Raw genomic sequence first — 19,014 nt, 5'->3', positions numbered from 1 at the left:
ATGCCCCCCATCAACAACAAGATGCAGCCGTCATCAGTTCAAAACAGCCATTCCCTCTGCCTTGCTACATACATGCTAACTAAGTATCTAGAAGATGAACTCTGTCCGGCCTAGACAAACATTGCCTCTGGGCATCCGCCCATATTGTGCCTTACCTGGTGATCCCCCCACTCGGAGGTCCACCTACTGATCCAACGGTTGACCCTATTACATCTCCTGGTTCACGTTCTGAATCGTTAACTTTGCACGAGGAATGGTGGTGGAGGATGATCTCTGCCCAGATAAGCCTAGTGTGGAGCATTAAGGGCAAGATTAAGGGCAAAATTATCCCAATATCATTCCTCGTAGTCCAAGATCAGGCGCCTAGGCATAGTTCAGAGATCATTGCCTCCAAGGTGTCTATTGATTTCTCTGGAGGGGCAATTCTCGTCATTCGCCGACACAGGTTACTGGCAGGAAGGCCCTGCCTTCCTGCCGGTAACCATTTTCACGCTTACCCACATCATCCCATCCGAGGTGACTGACCCAATCGGCGAATGAGGCGTCCGGTCTGTTGCCACATCAGAGCCAACAAGTCCTGATGACAGAGACTGCCACTGATGGTTTTCTTCATTGCTCGCTGGTCCACCCTGAACACGAGTGGCCTGTGTTCCATATGAAATATCACTCGAGGACTGCCGAAACTGAACCATTCCAGTGAAGCAGGAAACCGCCGTCGTGAGGGAGAGTACGGGATCGTGAGGGAGAGGACGGGATCGTGGCCACAACTGGAAGTGCCACCAGACTCCCGACAGTTGTCCAACTGATGACCTGACAACGTGCCCCTTGATCGGTCCTGGGCCGTCTTGATCCTAGGCAAAAGAATGCCATCCGAGACATTGATGTTCCCCCGCCACAAGCCTCGTATCTGTGATGTGCTGTGCAATGGCACTGCAAGCCCGCCAATGTGCAAGGCTCCCCAGAATACAAGCACGAAGGGAACCTGGAAGGGCGTGAACTTGAAAACCGTCCACAAGCAGGACAGGCCAAAGTGGCAGCATGAGATTGCAGATCATCGATCTCTGCGTATTGTGCTGGGGCGAGGAGCTCCCCGGCCTCGCTGAGCATCACCCTCCCCGGCCGCAAAATACTGCCCTGGGCAGCCCACTTCCAGCCTCGAGAGGACATTATCGCAGCTAGGTACGAATGAGCCATGCTCCCAAACAGTTCCACTGCACGGCGGCACTTTGGGATCAGATTTGCACGCGGCGCCAGCTACCGGAGACAGGGACCACCCGTTGTGAGGGAAAATTAGTCATCTTTCAGGACAACATATCCCGCCTGAGCGAGCGATGCTGTCCGATGACTGACTGGGCTACCGCTGCATCATCATACTACAACTGCCCTGCGACATCTGTGTGTCCCGCCCCGGTGTGCATGGTGACTAGAATGCAAAAACAGCATAGGGGTTACTGTCCAATGGACCGACCAACATACGGAGCGGCAGGCTTCCTGAAACCAACACCACTGCCAATATCTACTGGCGTGTAAGTGTTAGAGTACAGCTGAAGGCCACTGCTGGGGATCATTCTGTGAATCCGCGCTGAAGCCCGCTAGATTACCTGAGGAGCCTGACCACAAGCTAGTTCTCTGCCTGTGATCTGATCTATCTGCCGACAGCAGTGGTTGCTAGTCTGACCTACCGGGAGTGGGTTGCACGGGGCAGGAGATTCCATCCCCTGGGAAGAACTCTCACAATGAGGCCAGGATGCCCTCGAGGGGACCAACGTGCCCCATGCCAACTTGGCCAGTCGCGTCAACTCATTTATTTAATTAATTTATTTATTTAATTCTTTTATATACCGACCTTCATGACGGGTGTCATATCAAATCGGTTTACATGGAACAAGGGGTTAACATTCTTATCAACCGTTTAACAGTAAAATTATTGCATGGGGGTCAGGGCTCTGCTCGGGAGGGACCAAGTTTGATCCCCAGGAGATCAGGACTGCTACCGTGCCGCCAGACTTGTCCTCTGGCAAGGAGGCACTGAACCATAGGCCCTCTCATAAAACGGGTTGTACGACTGGGGACTTTAGGTGCACCGCCTCCTCGTGTAAGCACAATGTTATCGGGATAGTGAACCGGGGACATGAAGCCCAATGACTGGTTGTCACGTAGGGAGGCTCTGAATGCTTCAAAGTATGCAGACGAAACTGAACGTCCTATTGTCAGACACCCGTCACGGTATAAGGACCCCTTGAAATGGAAACCGATTGGTGTAAAGCTGCTCAGGTGAATGGCAACTGCCAAGACGCAGACTCATTGTCCACCCTTGCCAAAAGAGTGCCCTGCTCACAGGATCAAAGTACGCGTATGGAAATGAGCAGTATTCTGAGGGAACCTGGTATTAACTCAGCATTGAGCCTTATTGCAAGGGATCACCCTGACCAACTACGCTAATCACTCTCAGGAATGATTGTGTACTGCTGATTATGTCTTTGGAAATCTTCATTTCACTGCCCCCTATCTTGTCCCTGTTCTTCCCCTTCTGTCGATTTTCCTCCTGCTGCCCCCCAGTACCCGGAATATGTCAATGTGCGATCTCTATTTTTTTTATTTTAAGTGACTTAGGTACGCTTACCCATAGTTGAGATAATTCTCCAAGGTATATGGGCAGACCATGTCGGACTACCAACAGAGGGCGAACTTGTATCTGATATATCCACTGAAGTCCTCGAGCTAGACCCCACTCTGCCCCATCACCCTTTTTTGAGGAGACCAATGCTCCCCATTCCCCCCCCCCCCCCCCCCCCCCCCATGGTCACATCCATGCCCTACAACTGTGGGGGTGCAGAGGGGTCCTGGCCTGATGGGTGAGTGTTAAATCAGCCTGCCTGTGGCCCGTGCTGGCCTGACTGGCCACTGTGGTGGCCAAACCCCCGGCTGTGTGGGCCAGCCCTAGTGAAGCAAATCATGGTTACTGCACTTCACCCCTACATTGCAGTTGGCACGCCCATCATGATAGACACTCCTACCAGCTGTCCTGATGGAGAAGACACGATAGCCTGCTTGATCCCTGGGATGATCCCCTGCCTTTCCACCGCCACGAGTCACCTGTGGCTTGTGCACCTGACTGTGTTCAGCCATCGCCACTCTGCCTTAGTGTTCCCTGGGTGGTAATTGAACCCTGGCTCCCCTGATTCAGGGCCCCATTGCTCTGACCACTAGGCTACGAGTCCACTCGGTCTCTGACTCTGAATGCGACCACGAAGTATCAAGCTGCTTGTCCTGTGGGCCCATGATTGCAACTCCCTGCAAACCTGCCTGGGGAACCCCATGGGGAACACCCATGAACCAGTGCCCGGCTCCACTCAGGACAACCACTCAGGATACCAAGACACGGGAGCTAGACAGGAACTGAGAGGGGGGGGGGTGTGGGGGAGCCCCGCCCCCCAAACCAGCCTGCACAAGGTCAGAATGGAGCCTACGACGGAGTGGACTGCAATGCAGTCAAATTGCTGCCATTCCCTTCTGTGTCGCACCCCCCCCCCCCCCCCCCCCGACACTGCCAGCAGTAGATGCATCAGGAAACCAAAAGTCTCCATCATGGCAACGGCCTGGGCGGAAGGGCAGTCAAACGATGCCCACTCCTACTAAAGAGAAATCCCCAGAAATGGGTTTTCAGCCTTCCAAGGCTTCCAATGAAGAGCTCTCGCAGCCTCAGATGCTGGCAGGGACATAAGATCCCTCACTGCTTCCAATGCTGGGAAAGAAGAGCTCTCACTAAGAAACGGAAGGGGGACTCAGAAGTGTCTCGATGTCCACCCGGTGCCCGTCAGAATAACACCAAACCTGCCCGGGGGGAGGGGTGTGTTCACCTCAGTGCCATGGCCTGTCAGAGGAAGGTCGGCAGCATGGCGGGACAGAGGGAAACGATGAGGACCGGGTAAAGCCAATGATGGTTCCCCCAGCCACCTTCTGCCAGTGGCTGCAGCAGTATGCTGCTGCTGCTGCTGCTGCCCGATAAAATATATGCACAATTTCTCACTAGGATGTGCAACGAGGAGGCTCCATGGATACAGCCCAGCACACATCATTACATCGGGCCCTAAATTTGCACCTGGGGTGCCACGTGGCCAGACGTCTTTCCATGGTGGGGTCCTCCTATGAATGCTGGCCAAGTGACTCGTACCTGTTGGGAGAAAAAATGCTCCTCCCAGCGAGGGGCCTCAGGCCCAGAGCAGAATTGGCTGCTGACGGGCTAGGCACACACCATAAAATAAAGCAGAGGTTGAATGTGAACCCTTAAATCTCTGGCTTATAAGTAGCTCACTGTAAGCCCTGTGCCACCAGTGGATCCTCCCTGCCTCTGCTGAAACAGACAGCTGGAGGCCCTCAGCTCGGGGAGGCAAACCATGAAGGAGAACCTCCACCGGTGAGCGCAACCATGGGACCTGGACGACGACGCATCTGGCGAGCGCTCGAGCCCCCCCTGATACCCACCCAACTCACGGACCAAAGCCAACCTACTCCGGGAAGAGTGTGTCGTCCACAACGCCGGCCATGTAGGAAGAGGCCTGATGCGTCTCCGTCGCCGCCTTTAAATGGGCCACAACATCATCACTCTGTGACCGCCCGTCCCCGCTTCTCCCTTGCCTGCCCACGCCACCATCACATGCTTCACACCGGAGTGAGAGGGGAAAAAGGGGAGCCGTGCTGCAGCCCAGTTAGTCGCCGGAGCCCCCAACAGGGAATGCAACTGGGATGCCAGGCGCAGCGCCCAGTTATGGTGACAAAACAGGAATTTGGCCATTACAATTAAAAACTAAAAGAGCAGAAATAAATAAGAGCAGAAACTATATAATTCAAATATATTTAACCTTATTTGCTTAACTAGAAGGTTCAAGATCCTTAAAAGCTTCCTGGAAAAGATGGGTTTTTAAAGCCCTCTTGAACTCCTTTTGGCTGCCTATTAACCTTAGAGGGTCTGGCAAAGTGTTCCATAAAATGGGACCAGCAACCGAGAAAGCTCTATTCCTTGTCACACTCAGTGCTGTATTTTTTACTGAAGGAATTTCCAGTAAATTTTTACATGTTGATCTGAGTTCTCTCAGAGGTTTATAGATATGCAATGTGGAACACAGCCAAGTGGAATCGGTGTTGTTCAACAAAGAATGAATTAACATGATAATTTTATATTGGATTCTATGTTTAACTGGAAGCCGATGTAGTTTATGCAAAATTGGTGAAATATGTTGTTTTAAAGGGGTGCCAGTAAGGAGTCTAGCCGCCGAGTTCAAAATCAGTTGTAAAGGTCTAATGGTAGAATCAGGTAGTCCCATATATAGACCATTGCAATAATCTAAGCCTGACAAAATCAGCGCTTGCAGCACTGAACGATAATCATGGAAAAATAAGAGAGGACGTAATCGTTTTAAAACATGTAATTTAAAAAATGAGGTCTTTACCACTTTGGAGATGTGTTGTTTTAACGATAGATTAGTTTCAATCCACACTCCAAGATTACGTGCTAGCTTAGTAACCTGAATCACTTCTTTACCTACAATTACGCTAGCTGGTGGGGCGTTGGTAGGATTTGATATAAAGCTTAAACACAGAAGTTCTGTTTTCTTTTTGTTCAGTTTTAAGCGGTTATGGGCCATCCACTGTTCGATTGTACTGATGTATAACTGAATCAGAGAAAAAGTGTCCGCCCAAGATGACTTATAAGGGACAAACAGTTGAATATCATCAGCATAAAGTTTAAACTGAACATTCAATGAAGACAAAATCTGGCACAAGGGTAGAAGATAGATATTGAACAATATTGGAGACAATGAAGAGCCCTGAGTTGATTGAATATATTTTTGAGAAGAACATGCGCCTATGTTGATTTGGCAAATACGATCTGAAAGAAAACTCCTAAACCAATCTAAGACTGTAGATTTTAAACCTATAAATTGTAAGGCAGATAGCAATAATTTAATTTATGGTCCAGCGTGTCAAACGCTGCTGAAACATCTAATAAAATGACCACATAATCCGTATAAGAATCAAAGCCTCTAAGGAAAGTGTCAAAAGAGGATAACAGTAAGGTCTCAGTAGAGTGTCCCTTTCTAAAGCCTTGCTGACTCGGGTGTAATATGTCAAACTCTGATAAATAATCTTTGAGTTGGTGTAAAACTACCGATTCCAAGATTTTTGCTGACGAACATAAGGAGGCAATAGGTCTCAAATTTGAAAAATCCGTAAATGAAGAATTTTTATTCTTTAAAATAGGCAGTATTGAAGTTTGTTTTAATGAGTCAGGGAACTTGCCAGATTCCAAAGATTGATTAATAAGTAGACACAAATAATCAGGATACTTTTCAACGATACTTTTTAATAAAGTACCCGAACAAGGATTTAGTGGAGAATTAGAAATTTTTTGCTTGCTAACGATGTTTTGAATAGCTTTCGGAGTGATAGGATGGAAATCAGACCATTCCAAGTTTACTAATTGTTGTTTATAGGTAGGATAAGGTAAGGTGGCAAATTCCTTGGATATGGTTTCAATTTTATTTTGGAAGAAATTAGATATTTGTTCACATGTTTCATTTGTGATTTCAGGAAGTGCGCTTGCATGATCAATTGTTAAAGATTTTACTATATTAAACAGTGTAGCCGGATTATTGAGCTGGAAGCTCAAATTCAGAAGTTGCTGGTGCAGCTCAGTCTGTTGATGAACACTCTACGCCCAACTGTGTGGTCTTAGCTGCAGGTACTTGGCTTAATGGCGGCAACCCTTGAAATGGTACCATGGGCAAAGGCGCATATGCATCCTCTGCAGCACTCCCTGCTGTCTCGATGGAACCTGTAGTCTCATGACTTTTCAGTTCGGCTCCACTTGCCAATGGAGGTCTCCTTCCAACTGCAGTGGTGGCTACAGGCGGTTCTTCTAAGGAGGGGAGTCTCCCTAGCCTCACTGGACTGGCTGGTTCTGACAATGGACAAGAGTCTCCTTGGTTGGAGAGCTCATTGTCAGGAGCTAACAGCACAAGGTTGTTGGAATACAGAAGAGTCTGTCTGGAACATCAATCCCCTGGAAGACAGGGTGGTTCGGTTGGCATATTTACAGTTCGGCGACAGGCTGCAAGGTCTATCGGTCCGAATGTCTGACAATGCAACGACTTTGGCTTACATCAATCGGCAGAGAGGTACCAAGAGACAAAAAGTGTTACTGGAAATAGAACAACTTATGGAATGGGCAGAAGTGCATCTCCAGATGATCTCAGCCTCACACATAGCAGGAAGAGAAAACATAAGGGCAGATTTTCTCAGCAGGGGTAGTGGATCCAGGAGAGTGGGCATTGTCAGATGAGGCATTTCAGCTGATTCTGGACCGCTGGGGTCTTTCGTTCCTAGACCTCCTGGCGACTTCGTACAGTGCAAAAGTTCCGTGATTCTTCAGCCGTAGGAGAGATGCGAAGTCATTCGGCCACTCCTAGTGCAGGAGTGGCCGAAAGACAAGTTACTGTATGCCTTTCCTCCATGGCCCATGTTGAGCAGATTGGTTTGGAGGATCGAGCGCCACAGAGGGATGGTGCTCTTGGAGGCTCTAGACTGGCCCAGGAGACCATGGTATGCGGATCTGCGGAGGATCCTGGTGGATTTGCCTCTTTGATGTCCAGTGCACAGGACCCTATGGCGGCAGGAATCTGTCCTTCATGAAGATCCAACTTGATTTTGTCTTATGGTTGGCCCTTGAAAGGGCTCGCTTGCTGAAGCGGGGATACTCTGTGGTGGTGATTTCCCCCTTACTGAGCGCTAGAAAGGTTTCCACTTCCTTGACCTATGCGCGGGTTTGGAGAGTGTTTGAGGCCGGGTTGAGGATTGAGGTACTCTTCCTTCCTTTGTCAAGATTCCACTCATTTTGGAATTTTTGCAAGATGGCTTGAATAAAGGCTTGGCTTTCAGTTCCTTGAAGGTACAAGTAGTGGCTCTCGTCTGTTTCAGGGGTCAGGTAAATTGTGGATTCTTGTCGTCTCATCCTGATATAGTCCATTTTCTGTAAGGAGTGAACCATCTTCGTCCTCCCTTGCGGTTTCCATTGCCCCTTTAGAGTCTTAATTTGGGTTTGGATTTCTTGGCAGGGCCTACGTTTAGACCACTGCATACCCTGTCCTTGAGGTTATTGACCTTGAAAACTGTGTTCCTTGTGGCAATTTGCTCTGCGTGTAGGGTTTCTGAACTCCAAGCCTTGTCTTATGAGCCTTTTCTTCAGGTGACTCAAGGAGCAGCATTGCTACGTACTCTTCCTTCCTTTTTACTGAAGGTGGTCACTGAGTTTCAGTCCAATCAGTCCACCTTCCTGCCGCCTCTGGACAGAGAGTGAGTGATGCAGAGGAGTATCATCTGTTGCGACCTTTGGATGTCAAGAGACATATTGTCAGGTATCTGGAGGTTTCTGAGCCTTTCCAGAAGCTGGATCACATGTTTGTTCTTCATGGCTGTTCTAGACAGGGAGAGCTGGCCTCGTGGGCTACAATAGCTCGCTGGATTAAGAGGTAGTCATGGCTGCATACGTGAATGCAGGGAAGCTGTTACCTAGTCAGTTTAGGGCTCATTCAACTAGGACTCAAGCAGTGTCATGGGCAGAAGTTAGTTTATCATCTGTCGTCATTTGCCGAGCTGCAACGTGGTCCTCCCACACACCTTTTCCAGGTACAATTGTCTGGATGTGCAGGCCAAGGAGGATTCGACCTTCACACGTGCGGATTTGACTGGACCGCAGGCAGCGGGATTAGCTTGGATACATCCCACTTGTTCTGGATTCAACTGACTGGACACTAAGAAATGAGAAATTACTACTTACCTGATAATTTCCTTTTCTTTAGGACAGTCAGATGAATCCAGCTTCCATCTTGTGGCTGCTGAATGATTGCATTATGGTCCTCTTGTGTGACTAGGGGTTACAGGGATTACTGATAAGTGTTAATCCAATTCCTAGACATATTTTTATACATTCTTATCTGAGCTCAGTGTTGCCTGTTGGCTGAGTATTGAAATGGTTACTTGATTTTAATAGATATTTTTGCTAGTCTGTCCACAGTTACTTTTGAAGACAATACTGGCAGGCTGATGTCACTGCAAGTGTATATGTACTGTGACATCAGTTTGCGCCTTCTCCATCTGATGGTAGAGGTGCATAACCCACTTATTCTGGATTCATCTGACTGTCCTAAAGAAAAGGAAATTATCAGGTAAGTAGTAATTTCTCATTACTAATATGTATTGAAGCATGAAAGATTGGTCTTAAAATGGAAAATCCTGTGCCTTTTGCTGTGTACCTTTTTGTAGGACTTTAGGTTTATTTCTAATTCAATAGGATTTTCTCTGGTTCGTAAATATGCAAGTGAGAACAGCAGATTGGTATAGACTGGCTTGCATTAATTAATGCCCAATGATGTACCTTTCAGTTTGCATTTATGTGTAAACTCATATCTGGAAAAGAATAATTGGATAAGCCCATAGCAACATTATTACTTTGTCTTCAGAGAATTTCATGGTCCCATCTACTTGTTTGGGGTCAGAACGGGATGAGTATAACAGGGACCCCCAAACTTCCAGGAGAAATTCTTACTGTGAAGCAAAAATGATTCAGAATTCTTCTGTAGTAGCATGGAAGGATTATTTACTTGGGAAAATGGGATAGAAAAATAATAAACCTTATATACACAGTTTCATGTTTCTATACAAGTCTTGTGGCAGTACCTAATTGTAATCCACTTTGAAGTAAATAAAAATTGAGCTAGTGTGACAATAGGCAGGGAGGAAGATGGAAGACTGAACTCACAGTACATGTTACATCCTATGTAGGTAACCCTTGCAGTCCCAATCCCTCCCAGCAGGGTCAAGTGACACAGCTGGGGAATGTTAATCTCTTGCTATTGGAGCTGAAGGATTGCTATTGGTCCTCCAACAATGTGCAGATACTTATTTTGCTTTCTAACCTTTTTTTGCATTTCAGATGTTTAAACCATTGGCAGTTAGTGTCAGACTGGTTGGAATGGAGATCTGGACGACAATTAACTTTATAGACCTTAATGGGAACCCCTCTACAATTCTGGACAGATTTTTGGAATGGAAGGAAACAAAACTTGTGCAACGTGTACAGTTTGACACTGCCATCTTAATAGTGTATGAATTCCTCATTTTCTTTTTTAAAGGCTGTATAGATTTTTGAAGTTATGAGAGAATGCTGCTTTCCAGGCAGCACATTTCATATTGGGCTCTATAGTTGATGTCATGCATACTGTAAGGATAGTCAGAAGCTCTGTGGTGCTGTGGAGAATGAATGCTTGATGGCGAGGCCAAGAAGGTAGATGTAATGTTCATTTAAGTTTTTGTTGTTTATTCAAGCGTGATTCCAAAGAGCTTTGTCCAGATGATGGGAGAATTGTATTATGTATGCAAAGGACATGAATTGGTCAAGACATTTTCTACTTTGTGTATTTATCTTGTACAATTGAACATCTGTGTCTGGATCTACTTTATACTATTTCAGGGGTTCTCAGTCTCTTTTGGAACATGGACCTCTTTTCACTCTCCAAAACTTTTGTGGATGTTCACATGCATCTCTCTAATTTTTACATGTGGTTAAATGTTATATGGAAAACTGATTAATATAATAATAACATCCACTCCAGAATAATTTGTAATTTATAAATCTTTAGATTAAATAAGGAATGGTTTCTGATATAAACTGTACTCTCTCTCCTGCCCTCCCCTTGTAGTCCCTTCATGAGTGCTGCTTCCTACCTCCACCATAGTTATCCTTCTTCAAATGCTTTCCCTCCTTCCTTGCTTTCGTACACTTACAAGACCCTTCCTGAGTGCTCTTCCTCCTGCTCTTTCCTCCCTGCAGCCCCTTCTCTGATTCTATCTCTCCTGCTGTCCTCCTGTGACTCCCTGAGTGCTTACCTTCCTGCCCAAGTGCCTTCCCTGCTGCCCTGCTTGCCCCCACCTATGGCATCTTACCTACTAACTTTCCTTCTCTCCTCCCCTCCTGTATGCCCTTCCCAGGTTCTCCCTCTCAAGGTTCCTTCCTGAATATTTTCCTCCTATGTACCTTCCTCCTACCTGACCAGCCTCTATGGTCTCTTTATGAGTGCTGCACCTTATCCTGCCATAGCCTGGTCCCTTCCTGAGTGCCTTGCTTCCTGTCCTCTTATGGCTCCTTCCCTGGTCCTCCTTCCTTCCTCCAACAGCCCTATCCCAAATGTTCTTTTTCTTAGCATTTAAACAGGTAGATCCAGAACAAGTAGGTTATGCACAGTAGATGGAGATGGAGCAAAGCTGACATCATAGTATATATACACCTGCAGTGACAGCCCACCAGTATTCTCCATATCCAGCAGATGGTGGATATGCATCTCCCTATTAGGGATTTCTTAGTTTTAAAACGAGAAAAGAAGAAAGAAAATTAATTTGCCCCGCTCTCCTGTGGTGATGTGATATATGATTCCTCCCTCAGTTGAGAATTCCTGAGGTGATATATATTGGATTTTCCCTCAGATGTGTGCCTTGGTCCCATAGACTATCTGGAATGGCGAGGATCCGGTAGCCATGGAAAGGTGAGAACTGAGTGCAAATTCTGCCCATGGCAGCAGGCTTGCCCAGTCGTCCTGTTTCTCATTTACATGATACGGAGAAACTGCTTCAAAGTTTGGTTTGTTTTCTCCGCCAGACCGTTGGCCTGTGGGTGGTAAGCAGAAGTATAGTCCAGAGTGACGTCGAACGTTTGGCAGAATCTGGCAGTGAATTGTGGGCCTTGGTCCGAGAGAATACTCCTTGGTAGGCCATGCAGCCTAAAAATATGCTGGACGAACAGCTGGGCTAACTGTGGTGTGGACGGCAACCCTGGGAGAGGCACAAAGTGTGCCATTTTACTAAACCGATCAATGACCACCCATATGACAGTGTTCCCACTGGACGACGGCAGGTCGACCACGAAGTCCGTTGCAAGATGGGTCCATGGTTCCGAGGGAGCTGGTAAAGGCTGAAGCAAGCCTGGGGTCGCACCTGGAATCCTCTTGTGATGAGCACATGACTGGCAGGACTCTACATGGGACCGGACATCCCTGTTGACCTTAGGCCACCAGTAGTATCGGCGAAGGGTCTGTAACGTCTGGTATTGTCCTGGATGACCGGAGCAACGGGAGTAATGAGCCCACGCCAGGACTTGTTTCCGCAGGTGCGGCAGAACCAGAGTTTTCCCAGGAGGGATGGTCGTGGTGGCGGCCAGTAGGACCCATAATGGCTCGATGATGAACTGAGGGTCATCAGGGTTCTCGGTAGTCTCGAAGACTCGTGACAAGGCGTCCACCTTGAGATTCTTCCTGGCAGGTCGATAGCGTAGGACAAAGTTGAAACGGGTGAAAAATAACGCCCAAAGTGCCTATCGAGGGTTGAGTCGCTGTGCCCAATACAGGTACTCAAGGTTTTTATGGTCCGTGTAGACCGTAAACTGGTGCTGTGACCCCTCTAGCCAAGGATGCCATTCTTCTAGAGCCACTTTAATGTCTAGGAGCTTGTGGTTTGTGGTTCTTTGAAGACTGGCTCAGAATGGCGCTTTTGCCCAGATTGTTTTGCAGTTAACCTTGTTATGATTGTTTCCTGAAAAGATTTTCCTCAACTTGTTTCAATGTATGTCCCGCCACTGTGGCGACAGTTCAGTTCCATGTAAACCAGTGCGATATATATTGTATACAGGAGCATCGGTATATTAAAAATTAAAAATAAATAAATAAATAAATAGGAGCTCCTTGTCAACAATGGCATAGTTCCGTTCTGCCGGAGAGAACTGACGAGAGAGGAAGGCACACAGGCGTAGTTTGTGGTTCTTTGAAGTCTGGCTCAGAATGGCGCCTATGCCTTCTGAGGATACGTCCACTTCGATGACGAACGGCCGTTGCGGGTCCGGATGGCGTAGGCACGGCTGCTGCAGAAACGCCTCCTTAAGTCGGTGGAAGGCGGCCTCCGCTCCCGGAGGCCAGTTCTTGGGGTCCACGCCCTTCCATGTCAAGGCTGTCATCGGGGCAACGATGGACATAGTGGGTAATAATTGGCGAAACCCAAAAACTGTTGGTGTCTTTAGTCCAGACGGTTGCGGCCATTCCCGAATGGCTTTTAGGGCCCTTGGAGACGATTGTCCAGAAGAAGTCCAAGGTCAAGTACCAGAGGGTCATCACTTACCAGTCCGAGGTCACACACCAAGGGATCGCCACTTGCCAGTCCGAAGTCACACACCAGGAATCACCGCTTGCCAGTCCGAAGTCACACACCAGGAATCACCGCTTGCCAATCCGAAGTCAGGAACCAGGAACACCAAGACGAGACAGGAACCAGGAACAAGGAACCAAAGCACCAGAAGACTCACCGAAGCAAGCAGACTTAAACAGCGCTACAAGAGATGTTGCCAAGTCAAGGAATGAGCAGAGGAAGCCTCACTTTATAGTTCCTCTACTCTGGCTCATTGGAAACAGCTGTAAGTGGGTAAAGGGGCCAGGCCCCTTTAAATCTAGAGAGGAGGCGCAGCCTCGCGCCTAAAGATGGCAGCGGCCATTTTGGATTTCCTCCGCGGAGGAAAGACTGCTTGACGCCGCGAGGGAGGAGCAGGATCGGCTCCCCACCCGGCGTCCATCCCGGGGACCCATGCCGAGCGACGGGCATAGCCTCAGCAGCTTCCCTAGAGGCTGCCGCGGCGGGTAAGGTAGGGGGCCGCGCCCATGGATGGCCACAGGCGCGGAACACAACACAGAGCTCCCTCCCATCCCATGCAACCAATTCTCCCCTTAGTTCTTGCCCTCCCTACCCCTTCTTTTCCCCATACCTTCAGACCCCCCACTCCTAGCAACCCGAGTGTCCCATGATGTCACCCAAAATAGTAAAATCAGTACTAATACTATAATCCCTCTAATCTGCCACTATCTCCCTCCATACATCCCCACAAGTGAATTATTAACTAACAGAACTTTACAAGTAACCTCTCTGCAGAGAATCACTTCCTCTCAAAGAAAAAACTGTGAAACATAACATCCAACTTATTCCCACTTTCTCCAAACAGTGTACTTCTGTGTTCCTGGTACAGAGCCTTCTCCATGCCCTGGAATACTATATGAAGTGCTAGTATATAGCAATAAGCGTTACCTATGCAGCATGATTCAGCATAGTTCAGCTTCCAATGAGAAACAACCACTAAACTCCATAACAAATCCAAAGCAAAAGTAAATTGGTTAACATAAATATATATGAAACTCCATGGTAGAAAGCAAGGAGAAATATTGCAGGGTTTCAGGCAACAGATCAGACCTATGTGTCTTTCTCAAAGCCATCTTTGCTCTTCCCAGTACAGTAGATTGCTTAGATTCTACATAAAGCTTTTAAAAATGTAGCCTCATATCGCTGCCACCACAGAGTCAATTACTTATAGCAAAGTCTTCAAGTAGCTATCGCTGCCACTCTTAAGTTCTTCAAACGAGTCACTAACACAGTTTGGAACCATTGAATGCCCTCGGGAAGTATAATACAAGGCTTAGCTGGGTGCATGAATGCAAATCTCAAACCCTGAGCATGCAGCCATGAGCACACAAGCAAGAATAATTTATGCTGGGAAGGTAACTTAGAAGAAAAGTCCTGGAACACGAGAATGTTATTGTTTTCATTAGACAACTTTTTACCAGGTCTTAAGGCCTGCAAGATGTCCACGTTATAGGCGAAATCCAAAAAAACAATCAGTAATTGCTCTCTGTTTCTCCAAACATTCTCTCTTTGCTCCTAGGTGCTGTGCACGTTCAGTATGCAAAGGTCCCCTTCGCTGTAATAAGGTCCAACTCTGACACCAGCCAAGTCTCTAAAGTTTAATTAAGTCTTTCTCAAACAGAAACTTGGGGAGGCCAACAAAACGTTAATTATTACGTCAGGAGTGATTTTCCAGCTCTTCAAGCCGGTCACTTTGTTTTTGAATCATTGCAATATCATCTTGGTTCGCCGATACTCTTTGCTCGATTTCCCCAAATTTATCTGCAATTTTCTTAAATTCCAGCTGTAAAGCTGCCATAACGGCCTGTTTTAACTCTGTGATTTCTTCCGCAAAAAGCGCCGACTTCTCAGGGGCCTGGCGCACCTCTACCATCTTGCTGTTTCTTGGCTTAACTTTGTTTTTCTCCTTTTCTTTTTTTTTGGCTAAACGAGCTGACATACCTTCTGCAGCCTCCAGAAATGTTAGCACGCCTTCTAGCACTTGCTTTCAATTAGAGGATAGTCTAGGAAGGAGGGTGGAAGTAGATGTGGCAGGAGGTTGAGAGGAACAATGGAAATCACATCTCTCTTCGTTCAAGGCATCATGAGATCTTCATAAATCAGCAATAATTAAACCTATACTAAAAAAGAATAACCTCGACCCAAAAAATCTAACAAACTACCGCCCAATTTCTAACCTACCCTTCATAGCCAAACTCATTGAAAAAGTAGTTCATTCCCAACTTGATGAATACCTTGAAACAAACAACATCTTATCCCCAAACCAATATGAAATCAGAAATAACCTCAACACAGACTCTCCTTCTTTCATTAAATGACACTATACTAAGGATTCGACAATGGAAAACAATACCTACTTATACTCCTCGACCTTTCTGCTGCATTTGATACAGTAAACCATCAAATACTTCTAGAACGTTTGACAGAAATTGGTTTATCTGACACTACTCTACAATGGTTCACTTCCTATCTTTCCAACAGAAGCTACCAAGTATCTTTCAACAATAACATCTCTAAAAAAATTAATCTCAAGACTGGAGTTCCTCAAGGCTCAGCATTATCTGCTACTCTATTCAATATATACCTTTTACCCATTTGCCAGTTACTAAATAATCTTCAAATCACCCACTTCCTCTGCGCAGACGACATACAACTTCTAATTCCCATCGAAAACTCCATTGACGAAACATACAAAGAAACATCTATTCTACTTGACTCAGACAACTCCTTACAAAATTAAAACTCATAATCAACATTGACAAAACCAAAATAATCATAATGGACAAAAAACTCAATCTAACACCACCACTTCAACTCACATCTAACAATCAAATTAACCCAATATCCCCTGTCACTCATGACCATCATACACAAATTAGTACACTCTGATCATAAAATCAAAGTGGTTTAAAAATCACTCCACAAAATACCCACAGGAACCTTCGATCAAATAACACATCTTGTCTAACTATTCCTCCCATCAAAGATGCCCACCTATCAACCACAAGAAATAGAGCATTCTCCATCACCTGCCCAAAAAGATGGAACTCCCACCTTATTTGAGAACACAAACTAACATCAAAACATTCAAGAAAAATCTAAAAACTTTGCTTTTCCACAAAGTCTACATTAACGATCAGCTAAATCAACAATCTAACTACAATCAATACCATCAATGAAACCCTTGCAAGAAAGAAACAGAAACAACAACCGGCATCAACCATAATCATACCAATATGAACTTATAAAAAACAACACTAAGAATCCGCATCTAATATGAATAAATCTCAATACCATTACCATCCTCCTTTCCCTTTATTTCCATCTCTTCCTTTTCCCCACCCCCTCACCCCCTTCCCTTCATCCCTCCCACTGTTATTTTTACAATGATCAACAATGTTTAATTATCTGTATACTGTTTGAATCTTGTAAACCGATGTGATGGCTACACTGAATGACGGTATATAAAACCAAACAAATAAATACATAAATTTATATTGTAAACCCTCTTGGGACAGGGAATTACCTACTGTGCCAGAATATATCTTGCCTTGAGCTACTCATGAAAAGACGAGAGCTAAATATACTATAATAAAGATTCTGCTACTGCTAGGGAGTGAAGCAAGCTGGCTGGATTTTGAGGAACAGGGATGATCTGAACATTCTACAACATGCTGTAGCTCTTCTCTATACTGTTTCCTTCATCCTGAGACCAAGCGTGTCCATGCTTTTTTTTGTTTGTCTCATACATATACTATATTCCTAGTTCATCTATAACATGTAGCCACTACAATCTTATATTCCATAATACAGGAGAGGTGTGAATGGAAATTGGAATATAAAGATGGCCATATTTACACTATATTGCAAAAATTATAAATATTTTGAACTAGTTTTGAAAATTCTTAGGAAAAAATTGGATGGATTTTTTATTCCCAGTTTGCTACAGTAATTCTAATGCCTTGTTCAAAATTGAGTAGTGCTTAAAAAGTGGATATGCCATGTGTTCCTTGCAAACAAAGGGTATCACCTTTTCTTAAAGGATGGTAAATTTCCCTTTTTGGAATATTAAAATATGATTTTAAACATTTTGGGAAGAGCAAATAGTCATGTGCTGATATAATTGTTTGAACGTACAATGTGAAAAGCTGTGCAACAGAAGAATCTATGAACTTTGATATATTATGATCCTACTGTTGAATTTTAATGTTCATTGTTTTTATACTGTAGACAGAAGATATCTGGAGATGCTCGTGGTATTTCAAGAATAGGAACAATCTGTGCAGGTCATAATTCAGGCATATTGGGAGTGGTATGTTATGCTTTTGTCATTCTTAAGTAAACATAATATTACCTCCTCTGATGCTTCAAGCTCTATGCCTGTTTTACAGCAATACTACATCAAATCAATGGATGCATTCCATAGCTCTATCTAGAAATTGAAATGGAATAAGCTCCTAGAACTATGCAGGTCCTTATTCAAAAGCCATTTAGATGGATACCTCAAATGTTATCCATCTAAATAGCAAATGTGGCATGTTCAACCACTTATCCAGTTAAATTATAGCTGGATAACTACTTATCTGGCAATTTCGCTGGATAAAAAAGGGGCGTTCCAGGGAGAGGATGAAATATCTGACTAACCCCTAGATTCATCAAAATTCTGTAATATCGCAGGCCTAACGCTCACGCTAAGGAAAAAGGGGCGTGATTAGGGTAATTTTAGTTAACACACCATGCGGTAACATAGTGCTTTGCATAGGTAGTATCGCATGGGGCAGTAAATGTTTTGCATCTTGTGTTGAGAAAGAGAGTGTGAGAGAGAAAGAGAGACTATCTGTTATGCCTTCATAGTAGTCAAGTATTTATATGCCTATAGGAGGGCCACCTAATAGGTCGAGGTGAAGTGTTGGTGATGGTTTAGGAGCCAGTTTTACATGCAGACTAAGAGGTATGACCAGCACAGTACACCTCGGTGAAGATTTGACGTAATTTGGAATGAAGAAAGTCTCCAAAGATGACATTTCTACTATGTTCTCTTGCCCTAGCTTCATGGACTCTATAACAGGCTACCATCAATCTAGGGCAAGATAATATAGTACAAAATTGCATCTTTGGGAGACTTTCCTCACTCCAAATGACATCAAATCTTCACCAAGGTGTACTGTGCTGTTTGTATATCTCACTATGCATGAAAACCTGGCCCTTAAACCCTAAACCACCACAAACACCTCACCTTGAGCTATTAGCTGCCCCTCCTATAGGCATATAAATAGGTGCATACTGTGAAGGCCTCCCCAGAAGCTCACTCTCTCTCTCTCTCTTGCTCTCTCCCGATCCCGAAATGCAATTCAAAAAAATGTATTGCAAATTGTATTACGGCCATTTCAGTCATATCTCACATCTTAATGCCAGGAAAAAAGGTGTAGTTATTTCCGTTGTTAAAACCATATGTTATGCTATTGTACGGTGCAATACTGCCCCTTATTTTCATAACTCCTGCCCAAATTCCTCCCTAATCCCGCCCCTTCCCAAAATTTGCATTTGCGCCATGTGCTACTGCTATTATCATGTGTGTTAACGCCATAATACATTTTGATGAATGACCCTGTAACTTAGCTAAACATCGGTAATATGCAGCTAGTTTAGTGTTACGCTCGCTGGCTGCAGAGCTTCGTGGCCGGCCTCACTCACCTGGTGCTGTCCCACTACGACCCAACCAGCCCAGAC

The 19,014-nt window shown here is 45.4% G+C and overlaps 1 protein-coding gene across 3 annotated transcripts in view; it reads left to right on the top strand.

Annotated features, from left to right (window-relative positions):
- The window catches only part of LOC115092811 (disintegrin and metalloproteinase domain-containing protein 9-like), a 501,882-nt gene that overhangs the window by 177,314 nt on the left and 305,554 nt on the right, over window positions 1-19,014 (top strand). For all 3 annotated transcript variants that reach the window (XR_003857086.1, XM_029604141.1, XM_029604140.1), the window contains 2 exons: window positions 9,992-10,161; window positions 17,515-17,596. Coding sequence is in view for 2 of the 3 variants with exons in the window: in XM_029604141.1 (XP_029460001.1) it covers window positions 9,992-10,161; window positions 17,515-17,596 (252 nt within the window). In the remaining variant the exon portion in view is untranslated. The remainder of the gene's footprint in view (window positions 1-9,991; window positions 10,162-17,514; window positions 17,597-19,014) is intronic.

Source organism: Rhinatrema bivittatum, chromosome 5 (genome assembly GCF_901001135.1).
Source record: "Rhinatrema bivittatum chromosome 5, aRhiBiv1.1, whole genome shotgun sequence".
NCBI classification, from domain to species: Eukaryota; Metazoa; Chordata; class Amphibia; order Gymnophiona; family Rhinatrematidae; genus Rhinatrema; species Rhinatrema bivittatum.
The sequence above is the reverse complement of the archived record's forward strand: the minus strand, read 5'-3'. Positions and strand labels throughout refer to the sequence as shown.